Genomic DNA, 26,679 nt, shown 5'->3' with positions numbered 1-26,679 from the left:
ATGGTCAACTTAGGTCTTTTTGATACCTGGGTGAGGAACACTTCAACCAAATCAAAAGCTGACACAGATATCCACAAATATCATGCTGAGCACCAACCTAGACCACTGGCACCAAAACGTATGAGAAACCACCCAACTAGAAAAGTTAACCAACAAACTCAAACTAGCAAGGGGACAAGCTACAGAGGATGCCTTCACCCCAGTGTTGTTCCCCTTTATTACATACACAGCACAACAAGACAATGACCTATCCCACCCCCAACAGCATACAAATCAATATGGCTAACCTGACCCAACACCCCGGCCCACCTCCCTCACACAAATAAGCCACACCGCAATCAGCTGAACACAACCAACTAAGCTCGGGAACCCCTAACCTCTCGCAATATCAATAAACACAAATAAATACATAAACAACCTATCCATGTGATGCTGACACAAACCCCCCTACAATAGAACAAAATAACAATGTCCCCATCTCTCTCCCCACTCCCCTTTTCCCCAACTGCAAGATGTCTATGACAAAAATGTCTCTCACCAAACGTGTGAAAAAGATTATGACTTGAAAGTGGAGGTGATAGATGTACCGTTCCCTGTTTATCGGTCTGCTTTGTAACACAAAAACCCCCAATAAAAGCTAATTTTAAAAAATCATGCTGGGCACCAACGATGCTCATAGTTGCTGTTGTTTTGCTCACTTCAAAACTTGGCGAAGTGATGAAAGAACATCCAACAATCAACATATTTTTAAAATGCCGCAACCTACACAGGCCTGTAATATTCTTGGATCCATAAATAAATACAGATAAAGAATGATTGTGGGGATAAAACACAGCTTTAATAAATTATTACAAAATGGCCAGCACAACCATTTTTCTCAAGGCTTTATTCTAACATAACATGCCACAAGGAATTTAGGGGATTCCATCAAATTACTCTTTTCTTAATGTTGTGGTTCATGCCCCATTTAAGGGAATCCAAATGAGGGGCTCTGTTACTACAACTCCTACATCTAAGCCTCGACATGCATGCAAATTGAGATGCGGTCACATCATATTGAGATGGGAAGCTGCAGAAAGCAGAACTGGCTTTATCAGTCACTGCTTAGTCCACTGTCTTGTCTGGTGCGATGCATCTGGACAGCAACTGCCCACAACCCAAGTTGGGCAACTCTTCAGCGCTAAAATTAAGAACATGTTTAGAAGATCTTCCCACAGCGCCAAACCAACTCTGCTGATCTGGGACAAGAAAAGGAACAGGCAATGACAAAGGGCATTTGCTTCCTTCCTGCAAGTGCAAATTGACTCATTCACTGCTCTGCAACCTAAACTATGTTCAGCTACAAGATGGAGGGACTCCCAGGTCTTCTGCTAAGGCTGATGCTGACAGGTAAGGCACAGAGGGGGACACCCTTTCATGGCCATCATACAGAACACACTAGTATGGTGTTGAATTAAAAGTAATATGTTGTTTTTGTAGTTACAGTTTGAAAACAAGAAACAAGTTTTGTTCCCATTTTTTAAATAGAGAAAACATACAATGTCATTTATACAGTCCCAGTGATTCACAAAATGAAAGACTATGAATGTTAGCCAGATCATAATTCTCTTGTGGGCAGGGCTGGATTTAGGTTTGATGAGGCCCTAAGCTACTGAAGGTAATGGGGCCCTTTAGGGAAGTTTTTAATATTTAATGCTGTATTGTTTTTAACACTTGATTGGAAGCCGCCCAGAGTGGCTGGGGAAACTCAGCCAGATGGGCGGGGTATAAATAATAAATTATTGTTATTATATTATCAACAGCGTCCTTTGTCAACAACAAATTGCCATGGTTTTTTGTGTTGAATATATGCTATATGGTAATTTATGGACCTAATAGGTATCTAAAGCCATTTGCACATAACAAAATAAGTATTTTATCAAAGTAATTGTTGAACTGAAATACAATTAAAAAGTATATCAATAGTGAAATAATTATTAAGCTCTAACTGTATGTAGGTTTTATTTTATTTGTTTTTTATCTTATATTTTGGAAATGCACATCCAGGTTTATTTTCTTTAAAAAAAAATTGGGGGCCCAAGAGAGTGGGGCCCTAAGCTATAGCTTATACATAAATCCGGCACTGCTTGTGGGAGTCGGACAGCAGGGAGACTGGTCATCACCACCTTCCTTTATGAACCAAAATAATCCCGATTATTTATTTCAGTTCATACTATAATGTCAGTGAAAGAGTCTGGACATGTAATGTGATTGAAAGGAAGGCTGTAGTGGTGCTTCAAGGAAAGGAAAGGAAAGGAAAGGAAAGGAAAGGAAAGGAAAGGAAAGGAAAGGAAAGGAAAGGAAAGGAAAGGAAAGGAAAGGAAAGGAAAGGAAAGGAAAGGCAAAGGGTCTTCTGGTACCACAAGACTCTATTGTTGCTTTCTGCAGCAGATTAACATGATGAAGGGCTGCTGGTACCTCAGTGCTAGAATACATGCTTTGCATGCAAACAGTCTCAGGATCAAGCTCTGGTGTCTCCACACGATCACCAACTACAGGTTTTTTTCTAGTCTACTTACCTAAGAGAGTAAGTCCTTAACTCTGTGGTAGAGCATAATTTGTAGGCAGAAACTGCATCTCCAGATGAATTTAATTGACTCACCTGAGAACCAGTTATGTAGCACAGCATAATTTGCATGCAGATAGTCTCCAGTTCAATCCCCAATATTTCCAGTTTGTTTTAAAAAGTTTGGCTGCAGTGGTGGGATAACAACAACAACAACAACAAATTATAATATTTATTTATTTATTTATTTATACATACATACATACATACATACATACATACATACATACCCCACCCATCTGGCTGGGTTTCCCCAACCATTCTGGGTGGCTTCCAACAAAATATTAAAAATACAATAAAACATGAAACCTTAAAAACTTGCCTAAACAGGGCTGCCTTCAAATATCTTCTAGAAGTCAGATAGTTGTTTATTTCCTTGACATCTGATGGGAGGGTGTTCCACAGGGCAGGCGACACTACCGAGAAGGCCCTCTGCGTGGTTCTCTGTAGCTTCACTTCTTGCAGTGAGGGAACGACCAGAAGGCCGTCGGAGCTGGATCTCAGTATCCGGGCTGAACGATGGGGGTGAAGATGCTCCTTCAGATATACTGGGCCGAGGGCCATTGTAGGCAGCACAGCATTGAACTAAACAGACAAATGAAAGATCAACATTATTTTACAAAGTGCATTTTTACTGTTATTCTCCTAGGTCTTCTGGTGTCTGCCAATACTTTCTCACCTTCAACACATGGAATTCCATTCTTCGAAAAGCCTAGCAAGCCCGGAAAACTGGAAGAGGAGATGAAGGTGCAAGGAGAGTCCCTCAGCATAAAGGGCTTCTGTTCACAACAAAAGAAAGTCTGGTGCAAAGGAGATCTGCTGAGGGAATGTAACCCTACAGAGTCTCCTAGCCTCTCAGGCCCAGGGTGGAAATATCTGACTACTGAGACAAACCAGAGGGTTGTACTACAGGATCTGAAAAACGGCTGTTTTTCTTTTCTGATGTCAGCTCTCCAAGTAGAAGATTCAGGGATATACTTGTTTGGGATCACCGATGGCTTGAATATTGTCCCTTTAAGAAAAATCAAAGTCATTGTTCGAAAAGGTAAGCACATGTAGGTAACTAGAACTAGTTCCTGTGGTAGATCAGGGCTGACTGAGACACACGGGGGCAGGGGGATCACGTGATATAGCTTTTCTGGGATTGTACCAGTGTCAAATTTAATTCCCAGCATTACCCATTTAAGGAGGTAAATTGCAGTGCTGAGAATGACCTCAAGAGAGCCACTGACAGCAAGGGTGGACATTACAGTACTGGGATAATGGGCACGTGGAAGGTCAACACTGTTTTACAAGAGGTACTTTCACTGTTATTCTCCTAGGCCTTCTTGCACCTACCAATACTTTCTCACCTCCAACACCCGAGGTTCCATTCCTCAAAAGCTCTAGTAAGCCAGGAAAGAGACTAGAAGTGGTGATGAAGGTGCAAGGAGAGTCCCTCAGCATAGAGGGCTTCTGCTCACCACAATATTTGCAACAAGAGGGAGTCTGGTGCAAAGGAGATCTGCTGAAAGAATGTAACCCTACAGAGCCTTCTAGCCTCTCAGGCCGAGGATGGCAGTATCTCACTTCTGAACCAAGCCAGAAATTTGCACTACAGGATCTGGGAAATGGCTGCGCTGCTTTTTTCACAACAGCTCTGCAAGTAGAAGATTCGGGGATATACTGGTTTGGGGTTCTTGATGGCCTGAACATCACCCCTTTAAGAAAAATCAAAGTCATTGTTCAAAAAGGTGAGCACATGGAGGTAACTGGATCTAGTTCCTGTGGTAGATCTAGATCACATGGTATAGTCCTCCTTAGTATGTAGCAGTTTAATCTGCATATAACTGAGTTCACATTTGATTATTCTTCCAGAAAGAAAAATTGCCTGTCAATGAAAAATGCATTCTAGCATAGCCTTTGCCCTTACATGCCACTTTTTAAAATCTCCAAGTAGATTGTTTTTTTATCTGTGGAAGCACCCAAATATGTGATTATCTCATCTAGTTTGAATCTGCATTTGCAGGTTCACCATCAGTAAGAGCTGTACAGTGGTACCTAGGGTTACAGACGCTTCAGGTTACAGACTCCACTAACCCAGAAATAATACCTCGGGTTAAGAACTTTGCTTCAGGATGAGAACAGAAATCGTGCGGTGGTGGCGCAGTGACAGTGGGAGGCCACATTAGCTAAAGTGGTACCTCAAGTTAAGAACAGTTTCAGGTTAAGAATGGACCTCCAGAACGAATTAAGTTCTTAACCCAAGGTACCACAGTATAAGAACAGAGTTTGAGATACACCTCCACGGCAACATATCCACAACTGGAATAAGAAAGAAATGGCTCTTTAGTTGAGACAAATGGTAACAGCAGCAGTGTTCGTAAAAAGAAGCTGCAAAGACAGTGTTTCAAAGATCAATATAGGAGGCCTGTGTTGTTTGTTAACGTATTAATTAATTATCATGCTAATAAGGGGACAATACTCTGGCTTCTCTTCAGATCGTATAAATCGTTCACATTTTACTAAAGAGAGTAAGGGGTAAAAGAGGGCGTTAGCAAAATCTGAATACACCTTGAAGAGTTACAATAAAGACAAAAGTCTTATTTCTCTTCCTTTATTTTCAGGGCAGCAAAACTACGGGACTGTGACAGAAACCAGTGAAAATGAACAAAGGTACCAATATTATATTATTTTTAATTTAAAGGCATCTGGATTAGGGATTTGTGTTTGCTACAGTATCTATTCCTCCCACTGCTCTATACTGTATTGCAGTTGAGTCCAAAAAAATTATGTGAACAAGGAGGCAATTACAGGATTTGACTTTTCCGCTCAAATAATTATATTATGGCACTTGCAAAATCTTATATCCTCTACAAAAAACCATGGTATGATTATCTGCATCTAACATGCAGTCTGCATGTGCCTTTTCTCTGCTGCACAACTGTGCTACAAAACCTTGAGCTCTTTGTAGACTTCTGTCTGACCTTGAAAGCGAAACAAACTTTATTGTGTACAGTACATGTAAATGACAGTCTAACAAATATATTAGGTACCTGTTAGCAAAGCCCATAGGATTATCTTAGGCCAGTCACTATATCCCTTAGTCTAACTTAACTCACAACACTATTGTGAGGATTAAGTAGGGGCGGAGAACAATTTTCACCATTTTGAGGAAAGGTGCGGTTTAAAATGTAATTAATTAATAAGCAGGTTTAACTAATGCACTATGGATTGTTTCAGACTTTACCACATTGTCTTAGTCCTGGTTTCCATTGCGGTTGGCATTACAATTATTGCAGCCCTCATATTAGTTGTCACTATGCTCATCAAGAAGAAAACAAGAGGTATGATTTTCTTTTGTTTTTATGTAGCCCAGCCATTTTAAAGATTTCATTACATGAATAACTATAATAGCGCCTGACAGGGATCTAAATGAATGGATTGGATTTGAATATTGTGCAGTATTGTAGCATCGAAGATGGTCAGGATTGCACACCTAAATGGCTTCATCTGAATAGCCTGTGTGCTTTCATGTCAATATCTGCCTTTCTAAATGAAGGCTGAAAAGTCTCTACGATATACAAAACAGTAAGAGAATCTGAGGCTCTGCTCAACAGAAATTCGCAAGCATCAACTGACTACATCTCGTCACTCCCTCCATGAGTTACGTGCTTGTGCGATGCATAAATGACCAAATGGCAAAACATCTGACATTATCCCACCCTGTGACATGATGGGCATTGGAAGCATGGGGGATGCACATCACCACCCATCTCAAACCATTCATCCACATAGCTGTCAACGTTTTCCCTTTTTTAAGGGAAATTCCCTTATTCCAAATAGGATTCCTCGCAAGAAAAGGGCAAAGTTGACAACTATGTTCATCCAGTACAACACCTTACTTCATGTGACTCAATAGCTTTTACACTTCCCACAGTCACCTTTTAAACAAAAAGGTTTGACAAAACGACTTTCAACGATGCCATTTCTTCATAGCTCAGAGAAAGCCAATGCACTGAGTCCATGTCACACTGTTAGCAATCAGTAAATACAGTGGTACTTCTAGTTGCGGACTTAATCCATTTCGGGGTGCTGTTCGCACCCTGAAAAGTCCACAACTAGAGCGCCTCTTCTGCGCATGTGCACGCGTGATTGAGCACTTCTGCATGTGCATGAAGCATGCAGATCGCGTCTGCACATGCGGCGAACCCGGAAGTAAACACTTCCAGGTTTGCCACATTTGTAAGTCCATAACCAGAGCGGAACACAACACGAGGGATGACTGTATAAACAGAACCATCTCACATATTATGCAGAGGCAGGCAACGAATGTACATTCAACGAGATGCCACTAGTCAGTTGTCTGATGAATGTATCCCTACATTTTGCCATCTTCACATTTTTAAGGTGTACACTTACGTCTTAGTGTTCAGTTAAAAATTTAACATGTGAAGTGGCGCACAGACAGGCACATTTATATACTAAAATGAGACTCTCTTCTTAATAGAAGCAGATGACCTGAATTTTGGTGATAACCCAAACTGTAGAATAATTACATTCCAGGTAAGATACCATTTCACAAGTTAGGAGAAAATCTGACCATGGGCAGTTTCTCCACTGTGGAAAAATAGTAATCATGAGCATTATCATTTCCCATAGGGGAAAAAAAACCCTTCAAATTTGCTTTGCTTTGCTAGATTATCACATTCAACTCAGATTTTGCAATCAGATCTATTTGGATCCTGGGCCACATTTGGCATCTGGACTACAGCTTCCACCTCTTCCAGGGGGATAAGAAAGAATCCATGTTGTCATTCCATTTCCTGAAAATATACAATTGCCCAAATATAGCATGACTCTAGACCCAGCATTAAGTTGCAAACCAGGCAGTAACCTTGACTGCGAATGCCATGTTGAAAACTTTAGTAATATACAACTAAAATTCATTCTCAGTACTGGGTATTTTATAATGTCTTTGGGAAATGCATTTAATTCAGGCTCCCTTGGCACCCACATTATGTTTTTTTCAGCAAGTGAAGATGCATTTGTTTTTTCCAGGCATTTAAATTTATTAAGATCTTTTGGTAATTTTTTGATACTTTTATATATGGTTTTCTGCTGGCGGGACTATTTTTAAATGCAATTATGTGTTTTTGATTTCCTTAAAGGTTTTTTTGCTTTTAAATTGCATTGTTCACCACGCAGACACCAAGCCAATTCCTATTCCCACCCACCCTCACTCCCAGTTCAGTTACGCTCACAGATATAGCATGACTCTAGACCAGGGCAGAGATCTTGGGTGCCATGGGTATTCTACAGATTTAACTATGTCCCCCTCCTACTCAGTGGAAATGTGATTATAGGATTATTCTATTAACCATTTTCTGCTTAAATGCTTATGCTGCTGGGCTATAAATATATTACTACAAAAGTTACTATTTATCCTAGCGGTAGTTCAGTTTGTCTTATTTGAAAGAAGTCTGTCAGAGCCAGTTTGTATTTACACATTTTAAAAAAGATAGAAACCCTTAACAGATGCAGACACAATACTAAAAATGGGAATTTGGTCTTGGAGGTGAAATAAGGCTGGCATTTAAGTGTCTATTTCCAAAAAGACAAGCCTTTTTGTTTCTTATCCATTCTCAGATACATGAAAGCACTGCTACCGGCAATCCTTTGGACAAAGAAACAAACGCAGTATACGCCATATTGAAGAAGCCAAAGTCAATGACAGAGGATGTGACATATGTCAACACAAAGTTTCCATTAAGGTCAAGTTTCAACAAAAACCCCAGTGAGCTTTCCTCTCCAGGAGAGTGCTCTCCTGGTGTGATCTCTTCAGGATCTGTGAAGTATGCAAATATCATCTTTGGTTCACAGGTTCCACATATCAAGGACTAAAGACAAACTAGATGTATAAATTCTAGATCTCCAATTGTGAAATTCAATTCTGAAACAAAGGTGGAAGTTGCATTTGGCTGAGAATTAGAATTAAAAGCTATTTTCCAAATGCCCCTTTAACTTCTTAGGAATGTTGAACTAATATCCAGTATTGTAAGACCTTATAGTGGACCTGCTACCATCTTTTAGATCAGCCTATCCGGAACTTGTATGCATGTCAGTTCACATGGGCAGGTACTCCCATGAAAGTAGCTTTGACCCTATGAGATGGAGACACATTTGCTTGAACCAGTCTGTACACAGGAAAGCAGCCATCATCTCTAGCAGTGAATAGAATGGATGCAAAAAACAAGCTACAGTGGTACCTCGGGTTACAAATGCTTCAGGATGAGAACGGAAATCACACAGCGGCGGTGTGGCGGCAGCGGGAGGGCCCATTAGCGAAAGCACGCCTAAGGTTAAGAACAGTTTCAGTTTAAGAACAGTTTCGGGTTAAGAACGGACCTCCGGAATGAATTAAGTTCATAACCCGAGGTACCACTGTAATGTGCTTTTGCTCTCCCATCATACCAGGCTCCCAAGTCCATTTCTCATTCATGCTATGGATGATTTAAAAACCTGTTGTTAAAAATTTAACAGGAGTTATAGCATGCAGTGCATGTATGAATAAGTGCTCTTTGTATAAGAAAGCATTGGACCATTTTTTCTCAACAATTGGACAACAGCTTACAAACCTGGGGAGGGACAGGAGATATTCTAGTTGAATGGTTGTATTTACCTTCTAAGTTGTGAACATCTAAAGTCAAACCTAATTGCAGCACATTCTGTACATTTAAACACCCAAGCATCCTTTTTTTCACTTGGGGGAAGAAGAGTAAACAGGTCCAGTTTTATCTCCAACACTGGAAGTATTTGAAGATGTGAACGGCACTTGTGAAGAGCCATGGGGAGACCCTTGGCAGGGAAGTTTAGTACCCTGTACCCTAATACCATTATGATTGTTGTTGTTGCTGCTGTTAATTGTTTTGCTAAGCTCAAGTTGCATCTCCATCACACCCTTTGAACATGACAAAGGAAGCTTTGTGCTTTAAAATACAGAACTTACCTCTGCTGCAACTACTTTGGCCCTAAGCAATAACTGTCGGGCAAATGCCCAAAAAACCTTTTATCTTATACTTAAAAGTGTAGTAAATATAGTAGTCTAGTGCTTTATGTTGATTGAATTACATGAGAAAACATACAAAGACATTAAGGTCTCCTCATATACTTTTCTACTCCTCTTTTTTGGTGACAGCTGATTTTTGTGTGGGCTGGTGCCCAATAGAATGAGGGAAATGGTTGCATGGGTCACATCTAAAATCCATGGTGCAGTTAGAGCATCAGCCAGCCTTTGCCTCCAGATATGGTTTTTCCCCCTGAGCGGTGTGAAACAGTTCATGATCCAACAGAACTTGTTGGAAAAGTGATGTAGTTCATAAATACCAGCTTTCAGGTGTGTTCAAATTTTTTATCCAGGCAATTCAAGTTGCTACTTAGGCTACAACAGCTGCACTGACTATACTATGGACCAACTCCTTGTGGGCTTTTCATGCTGAAAGATAACAAATTAGTTAACTGATTTTTATTTGTCGCTGCAGAATTCACACAAATAGCTAGATTATGGAGTGTTTGTTTTTGGGGGTGGGGCAGTTATTTCATACTACGGCTACCCTAGAGGTATCTTTATCTCCAACCATGGCAGTTCCAGCAGTTGTTGTTCTCAGGAGGCACACCCTTCCCACTGGAAAGTGACAGAGATATATAAAGCTCCCTATTTGCTTCCAGTGTTAATGGCAATGAAAGAAGTTTCACTTCTCACAACTACTGATGCAAAATTGCTTGGCAATCAGGCTCACTCCAGATATACTCCAAGACAATGCGCACACCGTTTGTTCAGACAAATCCAGCTGGCATTTTTGTAAAGTCACATCTTCTTGAAAGACAAGAGAAAGAGTTAACATTTGAAAAGACACAGGTCATCTTTGATTCCTCAGCCTCTCAATGGGTCTTTAGTCTTCTCCATCTTATGGTTACCAATACTAAAGAAAGGTCGCCTTCTAGCATTATTCCACATAGGAAAGGAACTCAGGTTTCCTCTTTATTTGAAGTCACTCGCTTCAGTGCAGCCTGAAGAGACTTCTTCAAGATTGTTCTGTTGAGGTCCAGGGCACAGGAGAAGCGATGCTGATGGGCCAATGTAATCTAAAAAGGAGAACAAAATGTAGCTGCTTGGCGCATGCTGGTAAAAACCCATAACCCTTTTGCTACATTTATGCAGGTTGATCCCACTCTCATGCCCTGCCCCAGTTGCCTAGATTGTCTACAGTAAACTCACAAGTTGGAAGGACAAAAGAGGATTTTGCAAGCCCTTATGATGGCTTAAGAGACTTAGTGGTTGTCCATTCTTCCGTGCTCAAAGTCTATCTATTCCACAATGGTATGAGGACCTCACTACTCTGGCAACATTCAAACATACTTCATATAGGCATCGATTTCATGTGGATAGCTACTGCACATCTGGAGAGTTTATGTAAACTTGTACGTTTAATTTCAGTTTGGTGTACTGACTGTAGTCTATGATTATTTGCATATCATTGAATTCAAAGCATGTTAATTGACCAAACCCAACATGGGTATTCCCATCATGCATTAATAAAAAGAAAGCCACACCTTGTGGTGCCATACTCTCTAAGAACCTGGGAGTGGGGATCGCTATTTTGCTACTATGTCTTAGCACCAAGATTATCTATGTCGGTTCTGTCTTACCGGCTTTTTCAACCAGGTTTTCTACTCAGCAAAGAAAACAAATGGAGGATTGCCCCTTCTCTCTCTGTCCCAACCCCCGTCACCACCCTGCCCACATACAGTAAAATAACCATACTTTTCACGCAGAGAAACATATAATAATACTGTAAGACTAATTCTTGTAAACTCAGCCTAATGCCCAAGCTTCATTATCAGGCTGAAGGAGCATCTGTGTTCTGCTATAGGAATAGAGGCTCCTCAGCACTTCGGATAATTAGGTTCACAATCTCAAGAGGAAATTCAAATGTATGCTGGAAGGTAAGTGAAAGAAACACTACAGTACACACTATCGTAATGGAATAGGAAAGCTCTACAGAAATATCTAAGAAAGCAAGCTGCCATTTTTCATTTCTTTTCAAGCACCTGTTGCAAGTAACTCACACTGCTTTGGTATTTCGTCAACACTGTCAGAACCAGATTTGCATAATGCATTGATGTGGCAAATTCTTGAGCCATCTGGCAAAGATTCAAGACCAACATGTTGAAGAGCTCAGTGGATAACACTACCTGGAAAGTGAAGAAGATAAACAAGGGGGAAGGGGTGAGAGAGGCAGCCTAAATATTAATTGCCCTTGAGTACATTTTAGTTGTTCAGATAGACTCAGTGTGAGCCATTCTGGACAAGAATGAATTAGCACTAGGACAGTAAAATGTTGCTCAGACAGAGGCTTCCTTAGACACTAAAAGAAACTAATATCACAACTAGCTTTGCACTACAGTTTGAGATTACTTCAACCACATTCAGCAAAGGTGCACACCATGCTGTCAAGACAAAGGACAAAGGTGCAGGCAGCAGAGAAATGGCAAGATGCTAGTTTGGAGAGAACAGATTCTAGTCTCCATTGCTACCCAGCTAGTAAACTCTATATTGAAGCACAGGAAGACTTAAATTTATAGTCACCTGTCTTCCCAGCAAAGAATGCACAGCTACGAGGAGATCTTCTGACCACGGCATTTCTATAATATGGCTGCAAAGAAAGGCAGAGGAGGGAGAAAGATAACAAAATTATATGAGGGGTAGTCTTTGTGCCACTCACTAAGGCTATTCCCCGACTCAAGAATATGTTAATTGTCATGTGGTTAATAACAATATTACAGTACTGAAAAGATTTCAGGTCTCTTCTATGGAGCAGTGGTTAGAGAAGATGTGTGACATTAGGGCTGCAACCTTTGATTAATAGATAAAAAATAGCTCAAGGGCCTCGGCAGCGGGAGGCCCCATTAGCTCAAGTGGTACCTCAGGTTAAGAACAGTTTCAGGTTAAGAACGGACCTCTGGAACGAATTAAGTTCTTAACCCGAGGTACCACTGTATACTTCTCCCCTGCTCAACTATTATTTTAGTTATATGCAAATTTATGACTATTCATTGATTTAAAAACATCTTATTATTCAACTCAGGTTTCTTTCATTTTAGTCCTAGAAAACATATAAAAGTAAAAGGTCCACAGGGAAGACACAGGATGGCCCACCAGATGTTGGACTACAACTCCCATCATTTGTGGCTGCTGGCCATGCTAGCTGGGGCTGATGGGAGTTGGAGTCCAACAAATTCCTGTTTTAGTCGATTCTTTTGAATATGAGAAAACTTGTGGCTGTTATTTATTCATTGTCATATGTGTGATTGTGTGACATGCAGCAAGTGCTTAGGTTTGCAATGTTGCTCTGCAACTTATGTTCATTAAGGAGACACAGAAACTTCCCCAGTATACAGTCTCATATATCGGAAGGTAGCAACTGAGGATTCTAGAACACCTTGACACTCATTCCCGTCATTGGAAATCAAATCCCCTTTCAGGCAATTCCTATATTACATTTCATTTTACACTAGGAGAATTTACCTGAATACCAGCCTCACATACTCAGGCTCCAAACACTCCTCAATTAGTTTGCACACCAGCTTCATCTGCTCAAGGCCTTCAAAAGCAAAGATACCAAAAAATTGCATTTTATATATTTTTAAGGGGCTAATGAGAACTTTGTTTTCAGAAATCTGATGATTTAGCTAAATTGTGGACATTCTTATCTGCTCATTTCTTAAATGCCAGAGGCTGGTGATTCACAAGTGTCTTGTACTTTACTGCTAGTAGTTCTGATTCTTAAAAAGTTAAAAAATGTAGTGCCAGCCTGCCTAGAACCTGTGGGCTACAGCTTCCCCACTCCTGTCGCAAGCAGTAAGATGTACAAGCAGGCCAATTCTCTCCCTCCAGCCCTTTCCATCTGATACTCAACATTCTGTATCTCCTGGAGCCTGACCAGCCCTCAATAGGCTCTTGAGCCCTGCACCCCTTTTCATGTTCTGTTTACCAGAACATGTCACTACCACCCTGTTTTGTAGAGGTCCCATTTTCCTCTCTAATCATGCCACCGCTCAACCACTCAAGTTCTCTATTAGAGAGAAGGATTTATGCCACCTCTACAAACAGAAGCTCGGGCAAAATAAGCTCACCTTTTGCTGGAGCCTGTATAACTGAAGAAATCAAGGTGCAACAGACTGGGCGAGAATATTTGGAGCAGAACATCATCAGGGCAGTTGTGAGAGGCCAGGAAGGTGGCTCAGTCAACAAGAGAACCTACAGACCAAAAGCAGTGCAGGGAGATAATACTGTTGGATCAGTAGCAACCTTGCATACTTTGGGGATTCAGAGGCAGCTATAATTCTGTTTTAACAAAGAGGGGGAAAACAGACAACCTTCTTCAGGTTGTTTTGCATTTAAAATTGGATGGCAACATGTCATACGAGATGAGCAGCTCAAAATGCAAAACACATCTACAGGAGCTGTGTTTCCACTATTCCACTGAAGGATAGAGAACTCAAGTTACGGATAATAGGTATACTAGTGATCATTGTCCCATTACCTACAGATCAATAGCACCCAGGCAGTCACCATCCCTTGCCGCAGGGTTGGGCGAGCCCTGGTAGCACCAAAAATAATTGCAATCCTCTAGCTATTGATATTTGAGAATATAATGCCTCACTGGTCTATAGCAATCTCCAGTACTGCACTCAGATCAAAGTATTTTCAGTAATGTTCATATCCTCATAGGAAACTATGGCATCTGCACTCGGAGTACCATAGAGCATGATATTTCAGGGTGGTTGCCACTCATTAAAAAATGAAAACTATGTTTAAAACTATGTTTGCAAGCCCCAATTTTGGTACACTATCATTATAGTTTTTGGCCAAATAATTTCACTTGGGAGTGCAGTCCTAGCTTCCCAAAGTTAAAGGGTGGGGAGAGGAGTTAGGATGGCACATAGTCACCTTTCTACAGGCCACTCTGGGGGCTCTGTGCTAGTGGGTAAAAGGCTACTGTCAACAAAAAGCCCCCAAAGGGACTTTTCAGCATGGAGCACTGACAGCTTTGTATCCACAGGATGCAGGTCCCTGCAGAGCTGTGCCAGCTCTAGACAACACAAGCAGTAGGTTTCTAATGTGATCGTAACAGTGAATCGGCCATGCCACTCCATCCTGCTTCTCCCAACTGTAGGGTAGGTTTGCTTTGTGCCTTACTTACTAAATGAACTGTTCATTAGATGTCAAAGAGATAAATAATTACCTGATATTCAGAAGACATCTTAAGGCAGCCCTGTTCAGGGAAGTTTTTAATATGTAATGCTGTACTGTTTTTAACACTGATTGGGAGCCGCCCAGAGTGGCTGGGGAAGCTCAGCCAGATGGGCGGGGTATAAATAATAAATTATTATTATTATTATTATTTTTAAAACACAGAATATGGCAGCAGCAGCAGCAACAAGAACACAGTCGTACCTTGGCTCCTGAACACCTTGGGAGTGGAACATTCCGGCTCCTGAACAATCAATAACCAGAAGTGAGTGTTTTGGTTTTCAAATGTTCTTTTGGAAGCCGGAGGTCCGACAGGGCTTCCAGTTGGCTGCAAGAGCTTCCTCCAGCCAATCTGAAGCCAGGCTTTGGAAGTCGAATGTTTCAGAAGTTGAACAGACTTCTGGAACAGATTCTGTTCAACTTCCAGGGTATGACTGTAATAATAATTTATTATTTACAACCCGCCCATCTGACTGGGTTTCCCCAGCCACTCTGGGCGGCTCCCAACAGAATTAAAAGCACAATAAAACATCAGACATTAAAAACTTCCCTAAACAGAGACACACAGGTTTAACAGCTCATATCAGCATCCTAGGAAAACTGTCTGTATAAAACGCTGCCTGCACCCACCATCGGATTATCTGGCTTCCCTCCACCCACCCAAGCTGACCTTTTCCTGCTCCTCAAACCACTTCTGTTAGGTTCAGTGGTTGGCTCCCCTAGTCCTCACATTTCTCCAGCATTTCAATCCTGATGCACAGATCTCCGTTGCCTATTCCTGACTTAATCTGCCGTAAACACTTGAGTTAACTGGCTAGTTTAATTTCTCAAAAAAATGAGCATGAATGCTTACATTTAAACTCATAGGTGCATATTTGGGACAAGAAACAACATGTATGTGGAGCAGGGATAATAGGCTGCTGAGAGAGGAATGCAATATTCTTTAGCACCAAGCTAAGATATTTCCACAGGAGACACAAGTGTAACAGTCTCCTGGTTTATTTATTTCTTTTAAAACCATGAAAGGTGCTCAGCTCTTTCTTCCAGATTTTTTCCCCACTCAACTCCTCCCCCACATGCAAATCTGCCAGAGAATATAAAAAACTTGAGACTATTATATACCTCCCCATGTAACATCTAGTTTGGCCCTCATTCACAATCAACAAGTAATTTCTTACTGCTATGACTTAGGATGGGGCAGGAAATATATGTGCTTTATATAGTACTACTCCATTAAAATCCATAGCCCCCGTTAAAGGAGAAGAGAAAACTAGGCGATGTTTTATTATGCATCCTACACTGCAGATCCTACATTGAGCAGACGATTGGATGAAGGTCCTTTCCAACCTCATGATTCTGTGCCTGATGGATTGTTTAATTTCTATACCACTTAAGATATTAAAAAATATCTCTAAGCAATGTGCAGAAAACTAAAGCAACCACAAACAACTTAAAATTCTACAAAATTACAGTTACATATAAAAATATTACATTAATAAGAAGTTGCCAATATATATATATATAAATAAATATGAGCAAGAAAGTATATAAAAAAAACATTTTTCAGGGTAGTGGGCCTGGAATATTTCACTCCCTAAAGAACTGGAAAAGACTCTACCACCCATAAGGTAACATTACACACATCAATAAACCACTGAAGGAGGTTCCTTCTTCATCTGATTTATATTCTCAGTACTTACCCGAGGTAGAAAGAGCTTTTCAGCAAGAACTGCTGCATTACTATAGCCAAGATCAGGTGAGAGTGCGACTAACCAAGTGCAGAAATGCAGAAGTTTGTTTTCTGGGCACTCCGAGAGCTGCAGTAATGAGCACAGAACTTCCAACTAACAGAAAAGAGGACATGAAATATTACCCAATAGTCTGTTTCCCAAATATCACTAGTACCTGGGCTGGTTGGTTTCAGCAAGGTTTGGGAATATAGTTACTTGGGAAGGAGTCTCACTAAGTGAGTTAGTTAATTAATTTTTATTTTTTTTATAACTTTTATTTCCAATATTCACTCTTTTAAAATCACAATAGAAAAGGGAAAAAAAGACATCGCAAAATAAACAGATGTAGATAATAAAATATCAAGACCTAAATACATTTCTCCGAAAGTATTAATTATCATAACATCATTCTGACTTCCCTCCACCGCGATTTAAGCTATATCCCATTGATACCCTTCTTGCAGTTCCTTCTTTCTACCTTTATCTTTACTTCGCAGATTCTATAATTCACCTACTGTTATTTTAATATTACCTAAGTTTTTCTCCATGTATGATATAAATTTGTTCCAATCATTAATAAAGATTTTATTACTCTGATGCCTGATCTTCTGTGTCATTTTTGCTAGCTCAGAGTACTCAAATAGCTTGTTTTGCCATTCACTTATAGTTGGTATTTTAGATGATTTCCAGTTCTGTGCCAACAGCAGTCTTGCTGCTGTCGTTGCATACTGGAACATGGTTTGGTCTTCTTTTCTAATCTCCTCACCGACCATTCCCAGAAGAAATGCTTCTGGTTTTTTTAGGAAATGTGTATTTCAGTATCTTTTTCAATTCATCATAGATAGAACCCCAGAACCTCTTCACTTCTTCACACGACCACCACATATGATGGAAGTCGCCCTCTTTTTTTTTACATTTCCAACATCTTTTGTCTCCAGTCTTGTACATTTTTCCAAGCTTAACAGGAGTAATATGCCAACGATACATCATTTTTTCCATATTTTCACGGAGGCTAACGCATGCTGTAAATTTCATGTCCTTAGTCCAAAGTTTCACCCATCTCTCATATTCTAAACTATATCCCAAATCTATGGCCCACTTTATCATGACCTCCTTCACCTCCTCGTCTTTTGTATCCCATTCCAGTAATTGATTGTACATTTTGGATAGAAGCTTACTCTTTCCTTCTAATATTTCCACTTGGAATTTTGATTTTTTCTCATTCATCCCTATTTTTTTGTGTTCATTCCATAGGGCGTTAATTTGGTGAACCTGTAACCACCCTATTGATTTATCTTTTAGTTCTTCAAATGATTTAATTCTCCACCCCTTATCCGATTTGGTCAGGAGATCTTCGTAGGTCCATCTTTGGCTTCTCGTGTTTAAATTTTTAAGGGATGAGATATTAACTGGAGATAGCCACCAAGGTATGCCCTTTTCCAACAGTCTTTTAGTTCTATTCCAAACCTCTAACAACGCTCCTCTAACAATGTGGTGGGAGAAACCCTTATGCACCCTTTCTTTATCTTGCCATAAATAGGCATGCCAGCCAAATCTAGCATCAAATCCTTCCAGGTCTAACACATCTAAGTTTTCCAGAACTATCCAGTCCTTAACCCAACATAGGCATGCAGCCTCATAATATAATTGCAAATTTGGGACGGCAAACCCCCCTCTTTCTCTCCTGTCTGTGAGCAGTTTAAACTTAATTCTTGCTCTCTTCCCCTGCCAGATAAACCTGGACAGGGTCCTCTGCCATTCCTTAAACATTGTTGTTCCTCTGATTACTGGAATATTCTGAAATAAAAATAATATTTTTGGAAGGATGTTCATTTTTATGGCTGCCATTCGTCCCTCCCAGGAGAGTGTTAATCTACTCCAGATGTCTAAATCTTTTTTAATCTCACTCCAGGTTTTTTTGTAATTATTTTCCACTAAATTTATATTTTTTGTAGTTACCCAAATACCCAAATACTTCACCTTTTTCACTACCTTAATTCCTGTTTGTTGTTCTAATTGATTTCTTAAGTCTTCCGCCAAATTCTTAGTCAGTATTTTTGTCTTATTTTTATTTAACTTAAACCCAGATAACTTCCCAAACTCCTCAAGCACTTCCAAGACTTTTTCCACGCTTTTTAGTGGCTCTTCTAATGATATCACTAGATCATCGGCGTATGCCTTTAATTTATATTCCTTCACTCCAAGTTTAATTCCTCTTATTTCCGGTGTTTCCCTTATTTTATTTGCAATTATCTCCAGTACCATAATAAACAGGAGGGGGGACAGGGGGCACCCCTGTCTTGTACCTTTTGATATCATAAATGAGTCTGTTAAATTATTATTAATAATTAATTTCGCTCTTTGGCTCGAATAAATTGCTTTGATACCCTCCAAGAAGGGCCCCTCTATCCCTACCCTTTCCATACACTTTACAAGGAAACACCAGGATACATTGTCGAAAGCTTTTTCGGCGTCGACGAATACCAGAGCTGCAGGAATTTCATTTTTAAACTCTAAATATTCAATGATGTTTATTATATTTCTTATGTTGTCCTTCAGCTGTCTGCCTGGCAAAAAACCGGCTTGGTCTTTATGAATTGATTTTATCAAATATTTTTTCAGTCTTTTTGCCATTATCTCAGCAAATATTTTATAATCGTTATTGAGTAGTGATATCGGCCTATAGTTTTTTACGTCAAGTTTATCCGCCTCCGGTTTTGGTATTAGGGTAATATGGGCCTCTCTCCACGAGTCCGGTATCCTCCCTCCCTGTAAGATATTATTAAATACGTCACATAAGACAGGTGTTACATATTCCTCCAGGACTTTATAATATTTTTGTGACAGACCATCTGGACCTGGAGCTTTCCCTGGTTTCATTTTTTTAATAGCCTCCTTAACCTCATCCGTCGTTATTGGTTTATTTAGATGGGATTTTTCATCGTCTGTCAGCCGCTCACCCCCATTTTTCTCCAAATATCTTTCTATTTCTATTGTATCTTCATCCTCCTTTCTTTTGTACAAGGTTTCATAGAACTGAAGAAACTTTTCCTTTATTTCATTTGGGTCTTCTATTATATGTTCCTCTATTTTAATCTTATTAATCACCATTTGTTTTTTCCTTTTCCTTAATTGCCATGCTAACAATCTCCCCGTCTTGTTTGCAGACTCAAAGTATTTTTGTTTCATTGATTTTATCCTCCATTCTACCTCTTGCCCTAATAATGTTGAGTATTGAGTTTGCAGCACTTTGGCTATTTGTTTCATCTTTTCATCCTCTGGGTTTATTATTAATTTTTCCTCACATTCTTTCAGTTGTTTCACTATTTCTTCCTTTTTTAATTCTCTTAACTTCCTTCTATAACTATTCTGCTGAATCAAGAATCCCCTGAGGACCGCTTTACTTGCTTCCCAGACTATGTCAATTTTGGTTCCTTTGTTTAAATTCCATTCAAAATACTCTTTCAGGGTGTTTTTTGCTTTCTCAATAATCTCTTCCTTTTCTAATAGGTATTCGTTCATTCTCCACCTGTACTGTCCCAGTGATCTACTTTTTATTTCCAAAATAATTGGGTTGTGATCGGAGAGTGTTCTAGGTTGTATCTCACATTTCCTTGTTCTTAATGATAACTCTCTTGAAATCCAAATCTGATCGATTCTGCCCCAACTCTGATGTACATCTGAAAAGTGTGTAAATTGTCTTATTGTTGGGTTTTTGTACCTCCAAATATCAATCAGATCTAAATTTTCCTGTAAATCTTTAAAAGATTTTGGGAGTTTCCCTTGGTTCGTCTTTCTCTTTTTTTCACTCCTATCCATTTCAGGGTCGGGGACTCCATTTAGGTCTCCTAAAAGAATTAATTTGTGGCTCTCTAATTCTAATAACATTTGTTCCAATTTTTTAAAGAATTCTGCTTTTTTTGTATTGGGGGCATAGACCGTTATTACATTAAATTTTTCTCCTTGATGATTAATTTGAACTCCCAGAATTCTTCCCTCTTCATCCTTACATATTAGTGTCGGTTCCCATTTCTCTTTAACATAAACCACCAGTCCTCTTTTTTAATTAAATTTCTTAAACGCTGTTTAATAATAAGAGTAATAATAATAGTAATAATAATAATGTGTCTTACAATGGATACAGGGGGGGGGAATTAAAAATCACATTACAACTTGCATAAAATAGTAAAACCACCCCATCCTCACAAACAAACTAGTGGCTAGAATGTTGAAGGGGACAAATGATTGCCAGCACATAACTCTGGTGCTCAAAGGCTTGCTTGAACCAGCTGCCCACATATTTGTATTACCATATTTACTTGAATTTAATGCTCACCTTTTTTGGCCAAATTACGTTGCAAAAATTAAGGTGCACATTAGATTCGATGGCACATTTACATTTAATACTTTTTTGTGTTTCAAGATTCTGAAAATTGAGGTGTGCATTACATTCAATGGCGCATTAGACTTGAATAAATATGGCAATTTACAAGACCCTTAACAACTTGGGTTCGGGATACCTCAAAGACTGCCTTAATCTCTTGAATCCTTGCCTGATCACTGAGGTCTTCAGGGGAGTCACCGTTAGTGGTATCCCACTGCTTGGATGCACAGCTCATATCCAAAAGGAGTCATGCAATCAGTATAGTGGGCCCAATTCTGCAAAACTACTTTCCTGTTGAGGTCAGACAGACTCCCTCCCTGTTGAACTTCCAGTGCCTACTGGAATCTTTTTCTTTTTAATTTCAGCAGGCATTTTAACTGAAGTCTAATTTTATAGCTTAACCATTAAAAAAACCTTTTCTGTATTGTATTTCTTGGACAGCACTTAGAGGCAATTGTAACCAATTAGAGAGGATTGTAGTTAAGCAGTATATAAATGGTTTAAATAAGTAAATAAGACAGACATCGTGAATATTCAATTGGCATAAGGACATTTTTTTAAAAAAATAATTAATAGATGCATTAAATGGGACTTAATTTCAAGTAAACCTACTTAAGACCAGGCTGTAAATTACTTACATTCATTTTGCCCTACTAACCTGGCTTGGAGTACATTCATTAAAAACTTGTAGCTCAGGCGGCGCAATCCCATCAGAAAGCTAAAAGTCAAATGGGGGGGAAAGACAGATAACGTAACAAGGAAGGGTATGAATCTGCTTCTCCTTAAAATGAAACTACTCCAACTGAACAGAACTTTATTCAAGGGGTATATAAGGAAGTCTGGCAGGGCATCTGCCCCAAGCAGAAATGCGGTAACAAATACTTACATCAAACTGCATTTCTAGAAGTTCTTTTAGTTTTGGTACATGGTCCTAAAATACAAGAGAAAAATGGTTAAATCGTTTATGTGCTTCAGAAAGTTGCACACTCTGAACAACAACAAGCAACACATCGGCTAATAATATACTGACAATATTTTTATAATACTATACTGTTTCAAAATTTATAAACAAAAGACATGTGTGTATGGAGTCACAAAGTAATAAGAATCAAATGTTCCATGAACAGGAATGGTAGGAGTGGTAAGTCACTGTCAAAGATCTCTAAAATGGAGGCAGAATGCCTTTCCACAGTTAATATCCTACAAATGTGAGATGATAGGCGCTCCAAACGTAGCAATAGGGTGCTCTGAGTACAGCAGCAGACAGAACAGTTCTTCCAGGATAATGAACTGTTTCAATGATAATTCTTCAACCAGCTCAAATCTCTTCACATGGGGAGCTTCTCAGGTAGACTGAAGAACAATTATCTAATTCCTCCCAATGTGAACTAAGCCTGGCAGAACAGCTTACTCTATGGTCTTAACCCCTTCATGCATTAATTAGATTTAAGCAAGTTGTTTATATGAAGCTGGTTACCCCACAAAATCTTCCTGCAATTGCAAAACTTGTTCCAACTGTCCAAGGGATCATTCTGTTGTCAAAGGGGCCAATATTTCCTATAGGGCATTAGCAGAGGATAAAATATACTTGTGTAGCATCCCTAGTAAGGAGGACTTACGTTCCATGTTTGCCAAAGAAGGAAGAGAATCTAAGAGTTTTCCATACCTTGATATAATCAGGGACCTCGGCTGCAGTGTCCTGTTGCGGACTCCAATTGGCAACTTTTGCTTCTTCTGTTTCCTCCTTTGGGCAACTTTGATATACATCATTGCTTGTGCTATGAACACCTTCATTCTCGGACACCTCCATCATCAGTTCATTCCCTGTGTTAACTCCAACTCCCTGCATTAGACCATGTGGTTCACAAAGTTCTGTATTCAATTCAACTTCCAGTCTGGACCTCTTCTCCAGCACCTTTTCTTCAGGATCCAGTGGTTCCTCAGCTACTTCCTTATTTTCCCTTATCTGAGGCACGGAACCAGGAGCATCTCCAGCCCATGCTATGTAGGGACTTGCCTGTTTAGCACACCAGCTTAATTTCCTTTCTAATCCAGGTTTGCCGCAACTAACTTTCTGGCAAATATATTTCAGCTGCTGCCGACATGAATCAGATAGTAGGACTGGCATCACAGAGCTATTCTCTTGCACCCTCACTTGTAGTAAATCCCTCAGTCTCTGCACCCATAGGTCAGGGCTGGGATCCTGCCTAGAAGCTTGAAGTAGGTGTTGGAGGCATGCTTCTGGCACTGTAGACTGTACTGTAAGCAACAGGGAAAAGAGGTTTCTTTGGCACAACACTGGAAGCAGCAACAGCAACGGTTTTCTGAAATAACCATTTGGAAGAAGAAAAGCAAGATCGTCACCAGGGAAATACGATAACTCTATAGTAACATAGGAAGTACAACTCAATGTGCAGCACACCTCATTATACTAGGTTGAATGTTGTTATTACTGTTGCTTTATTGCTAATGGTTTCCACCAGTCTTAATGGTGTTTATTATTTTGTTGTTATAAAATGTTGGGATTTTATATCCATATGATGGAAACTGGATTATGAGCATCTGGCCATAAAACAAAGTGGGGGAATTGTGGCCCTCTAGTTGTTGCTGGAATCGGGCTCCTATCAGCCCTAACCTGGATGGTGAAAGTTTGATCAGCAGCACCTGAAGGGCCACAGGTTCCCCACCCCTGCCCTAAAATACATTCTCTGTGTTGAGTAGTCCTTTCCCCTCAATATATAGTCACTTTCTAGCATGTTCTGGATGTGTGCTTTTCTGTCACATATGGGGGAAAGGGAAGAACAAGACCCAGCCATTATATGACATCATAAAATATGGTATTATATGAACATATGAGGGGACGCGGGTAGCGCTGTGGGTAAAAGCCTCAGCGCCTAGGGCTTGCCAATCGCAAGGTCGGCGGTTCGAATCCCCGCGGCGGGGTGCACTCCCATTGCTCGGTCCCAGCGCCTGCCAACCTAGCAGTTCGAAAGCACCCCCGGGTGCAAGTAGATAAATCGGGACCGCTTACTGGCAGGAAGGTAAATGGTGTTTCCGTGTGCTGCGCTGGCTCGCCAGATGCAGCTTTGTCACGCTGGCCACGTGACCCGGAAGTGTCTCTGGACAGCGCTGGCCCTCGGCCTCTTGAGTGAGATGGGCGCACAACCCTAGAGTCTGTCAAGACTGGCCCGTACGGGCAGGGGTACCTTTACCTTTACGAACATATGAAATTGCCTTATATGAAGCTAAACCATTTACCCCAGTGTTGTTCATTCTGACTGTCAGCTGTTCTCAGGCTTTCTGAGTTCAGCTAACAGAGATTTTTTTTTACTGAAGATGCTTCAGAATTAATATTCTCTATGGAAATCCTGTGCTGTACTACTGAGCTATGGTTTCTCCTCCTTTGTAGATACAACCTTAGTTAACATGGCACATAATTTTAACATGTGTGTTCAGGTTGTCACTTCTAGACATCCAGCAGCATTAGGATCCAGAATTTGAATACGAGACCAGAATACTGAGGGGCTATGAATGCAAGAAAAGAAAATGATGTTCCAACGCTGCATATTATAGGCATTACTATCTGCAAATTATACTTATTCACCAAAACAATCTAGAATCCAGTACGCATAAAATGATTTTTAAAGCCACACAAACTTTCACGCATGCCCAGAGGACCAGTTCTACCATTTTTCATAACCCAGATTGCCTGCTAAAATCATCAGGGATAGAATACACATCTCAACACAACCTTTTCTGGTTCTGAGCATGTCCCACAACCTACTGGATCATCACTGAAGCAAGTGATAATTCTGGTTTATGAGGACCCTATCCCATACTTTTTAAAATGAGAGATTTGAGCAACTCACAAGGTGAGGGTCTTCTCAGAGCCTGTGAGGACGGGCTCTTGAGAACACAGAATCTCTGTGAAGGTCCACCAGCTGAAGCCCTGGCTTGCTTCTTGCCCAGAAAGGGAGCGCTGAAGAGTGCGGAAAGCAGCCAGGGCCCCCCAATGCCCAGACATCAGTGTGCAGAGGAGGAGACGAGAAGCTTTATCAAATCGTTGCAACCAAGGAACGGGCGGACCATCCATGTTGACAGCACAGTTGATCAAGCTCTAATGAATATAAAAAGCACACAAAACAAATCAACAACAGAACTGGGATGAACCCAAGAGTCACCTGGTCTAGTCCAAGCTTTCCAGACAAGTATTTCTTTCACAATCAATAGCTCGTCCTTAAATCGTCATCCTGTGTTTAGAATATATTAAGTGCTTTGTAAGTAATAATAATACACATCACAAGTGGTGGGAGGAAACAAGATGCACTACAACAGTGGGACTCATAGAACTCCAGGTTTTGCCATGTTCTGTATTTCACCTATAAAGTACTTAACATTTTCTAAGCGCTCTACATACAAGATAAACTAGTACAGTATCTGTCTGCAGGCTCACAATCTACTAGAAAAATACAAAAGAAAAAAGGACTTAGGAAGAAGAAGAAAGCAAGTGCTGCCATCTTCTGCAGAAGCCCTCCTAGTTATGCTTACTAAGTGATGTAGAACTGTACTCTGCACATGCTCAAAAACATTTATATACACACACAAACACACATTCAAGGCTGAGCACAATCAATCCTTAGCTACAAGGTATTTCCCACCAAGTATTTGTCTTTGTCAAACATTAAATGAAAAGTTGTGATTCCTCAAGACAAACCCACTCTAGAAATTTGGGGGTTTGACAGTTTCCTCATCTTTCCAAGAGCCATGGGACTTACTCATAAAGACTGCAAAGCTATTAATGAGCAAACCAACAAAAAAATAATTTCCTCTCAGCATACTCCCTGAACAGTGAAGCTACCTACAATAAGTAATTCTTTCTGTAAGACGATTCTGTTCTTGCTGGAGCCTGATCATAAAATCATGGAAGGGCCTCTAGAGCAGCCTTTCTCAACCTGTGGGTCCCCAGAGACCCGCTACTCTAAAGTCATCTAGTCCAACCCTCTGCAATGCAGGAATCTCAACTAAAGCATAGATGCTCTTGGGTCGCATAATGGGGGGAAACAGTAATGCAGTAACCGACACCATCTTTTAAACTGCATTTTTTTGCTTTGCTGTCCGAGTGAGAGAAGCCCCATAGCAGAGGCGCTGCTTTCCTGGTCAAAGATTCCGTTCCACTGGCGTCCAACGGAAAGGTAAGTCCAATCGCAGCAGGGATGGAGGTTGCAATCTTATTGAGTAAGCATGTGCACACTTACCTGGGGAGGAGACCCACTGCACTCAGCGGGGCTTACTTCAGAGGAGTCACGCACAGTAGGATTGCGCTGCAATCTGGCGCACATTTGGGAGTGAACCTCACCGAATTCAATATAATTGAATCCTAAAAGAAGTGAGAAAAGGAGCAAACTACGCAGCAGCTACCTCTACCGGTGTGGCCCGGGCGAAGTCCTGCTTGGAGGCGCGTCCCTCTTGCATCCCAGTCGAGCCGCTTCTTTGGAAAGCGGGCAGGCCGGACTCCCCGCGCCCTTCTCCTCCGCCTTCCTATTCTTCCTTCCCGCGCTCTATTTGTGCTCAGATACAATGTCCAATCCGGCGGGAGGGAGGCGGGGCTAGCAGGCGTCTCAAGGCCCCAAGAGATAGGAAAAGTGAAAGAGTAATTCTCTCTGCT

At 40.5% G+C, this 26,679-nt stretch overlaps 2 protein-coding genes across 6 annotated transcripts; one reads left to right on the top strand and one right to left on the bottom strand.

Annotated features, from left to right (window-relative positions):
- The first annotated feature begins 695 nt into the window (after positions 1-695).
- LOC114598461 (uncharacterized) lies at positions 696-8,608 on the top strand. Of its 3 annotated transcripts, XM_077928931.1 has the most exons (7): positions 697-1,389; positions 3,255-3,650; positions 3,928-4,338; positions 5,212-5,260; positions 5,828-5,931; positions 7,095-7,150; positions 8,234-8,608. In XM_077928931.1, exons 1-7 carry the CDS (start codon positions 1,332-1,334, stop codon positions 8,486-8,488), a joined length of 1,329 nt encoding a protein of 442 aa, XP_077785057.1. In that variant the 5' UTR covers positions 697-1,331; the 3' UTR covers positions 8,489-8,608. The 3 variants fall into 3 exon arrangements, with proteins under 3 accessions (XP_077785058.1, XP_077785057.1, XP_077785059.1); XM_077928932.1 differs by lacking the exon at positions 7,095-7,150 and having other exon boundaries at positions 696-1,389; positions 8,234-8,370; XM_077928933.1 differs by lacking the exon at positions 3,928-4,338 and having other exon boundaries at positions 703-1,389.
- FANCE (FA complementation group E) lies at positions 5,935-26,646 on the bottom strand. 3 transcript variants are annotated; one of them, XM_028734116.2, is made up of 11 exons: positions 26,433-26,646; positions 24,884-25,131; positions 22,681-23,338; positions 21,901-21,945; positions 21,673-21,732; positions 16,601-16,744; positions 13,781-13,904; positions 13,173-13,248; positions 12,234-12,300; positions 11,714-11,839; positions 5,935-10,729 (listed from the first exon to the last, which is right to left on the bottom strand). In XM_028734116.2, the coding sequence occupies exons 1-11, from the start codon at positions 26,484-26,486 to the stop codon at positions 10,613-10,615; spliced, it is 1,719 nt and encodes a 572-aa protein (XP_028589949.2). In that variant the 5' UTR covers positions 26,487-26,646; the 3' UTR covers positions 5,935-10,612. The 3 variants fall into 3 exon arrangements, with proteins under 3 accessions (XP_028589949.2, XP_028589950.2, XP_077785055.1); XM_028734117.2 differs by having other exon boundaries at positions 26,270-26,579; XM_077928929.1 differs by lacking the exon at positions 21,673-21,732 and having other exon boundaries at positions 26,270-26,579.
- Positions 26,647-26,679: the final 33 nt, after the last annotated feature.

This window comes from Podarcis muralis, chromosome 5 (assembly GCF_964188315.1).
Source record: "Podarcis muralis chromosome 5, rPodMur119.hap1.1, whole genome shotgun sequence".
Lineage (NCBI taxonomy): Eukaryota > Metazoa > Chordata > Lepidosauria > Squamata > Lacertidae > Podarcis > Podarcis muralis.
Note: the sequence above shows the minus strand (reverse complement) of the source record. Positions and strands in the feature narration are given on the sequence as shown.

Excerpts from the sequence above, each read along its gene's own strand:
- LOC114598461 (XM_077928931.1), top strand. The coding sequence starts at position 1,332 with ATGTTCAGCTACAAGATGGAGGGACTCCCAGGTCTTCTGCTAAGGCTG. Across the intron at positions 5,261-5,827 it reads ACCAGTGAAAATGAACAAAG|ACTTTACCACATTGTCTTAG; the intron begins GTACCAATATTA and ends GGATTGTTTCAG. Across the intron at positions 5,932-7,094 it reads CATCAAGAAGAAAACAAGAG|AAGCAGATGACCTGAATTTT; the intron begins GTATGATTTTCT and ends TCTTCTTAATAG.
- FANCE (XM_028734117.2), bottom strand. The coding sequence starts at position 26,353 with ATGTGCGCCAGATTGCAGCGCAATCCTACTGTGCGTGACTCCTCTGAA. Across the intron at positions 25,132-26,269 it reads GCAGTGGGTCTCCTCCCCAG|AGCTTGATCAACTGTGCTGT; the intron begins GTAAGTGTGCAC and ends TATATTCATTAG. Across the intron at positions 21,733-21,900 it reads TTCTAGAAATGCAGTTTGAT|CTTTCTGATGGGATTGCGCC; the intron begins GTAAGTATTTGT and ends TTTGACTTTTAG.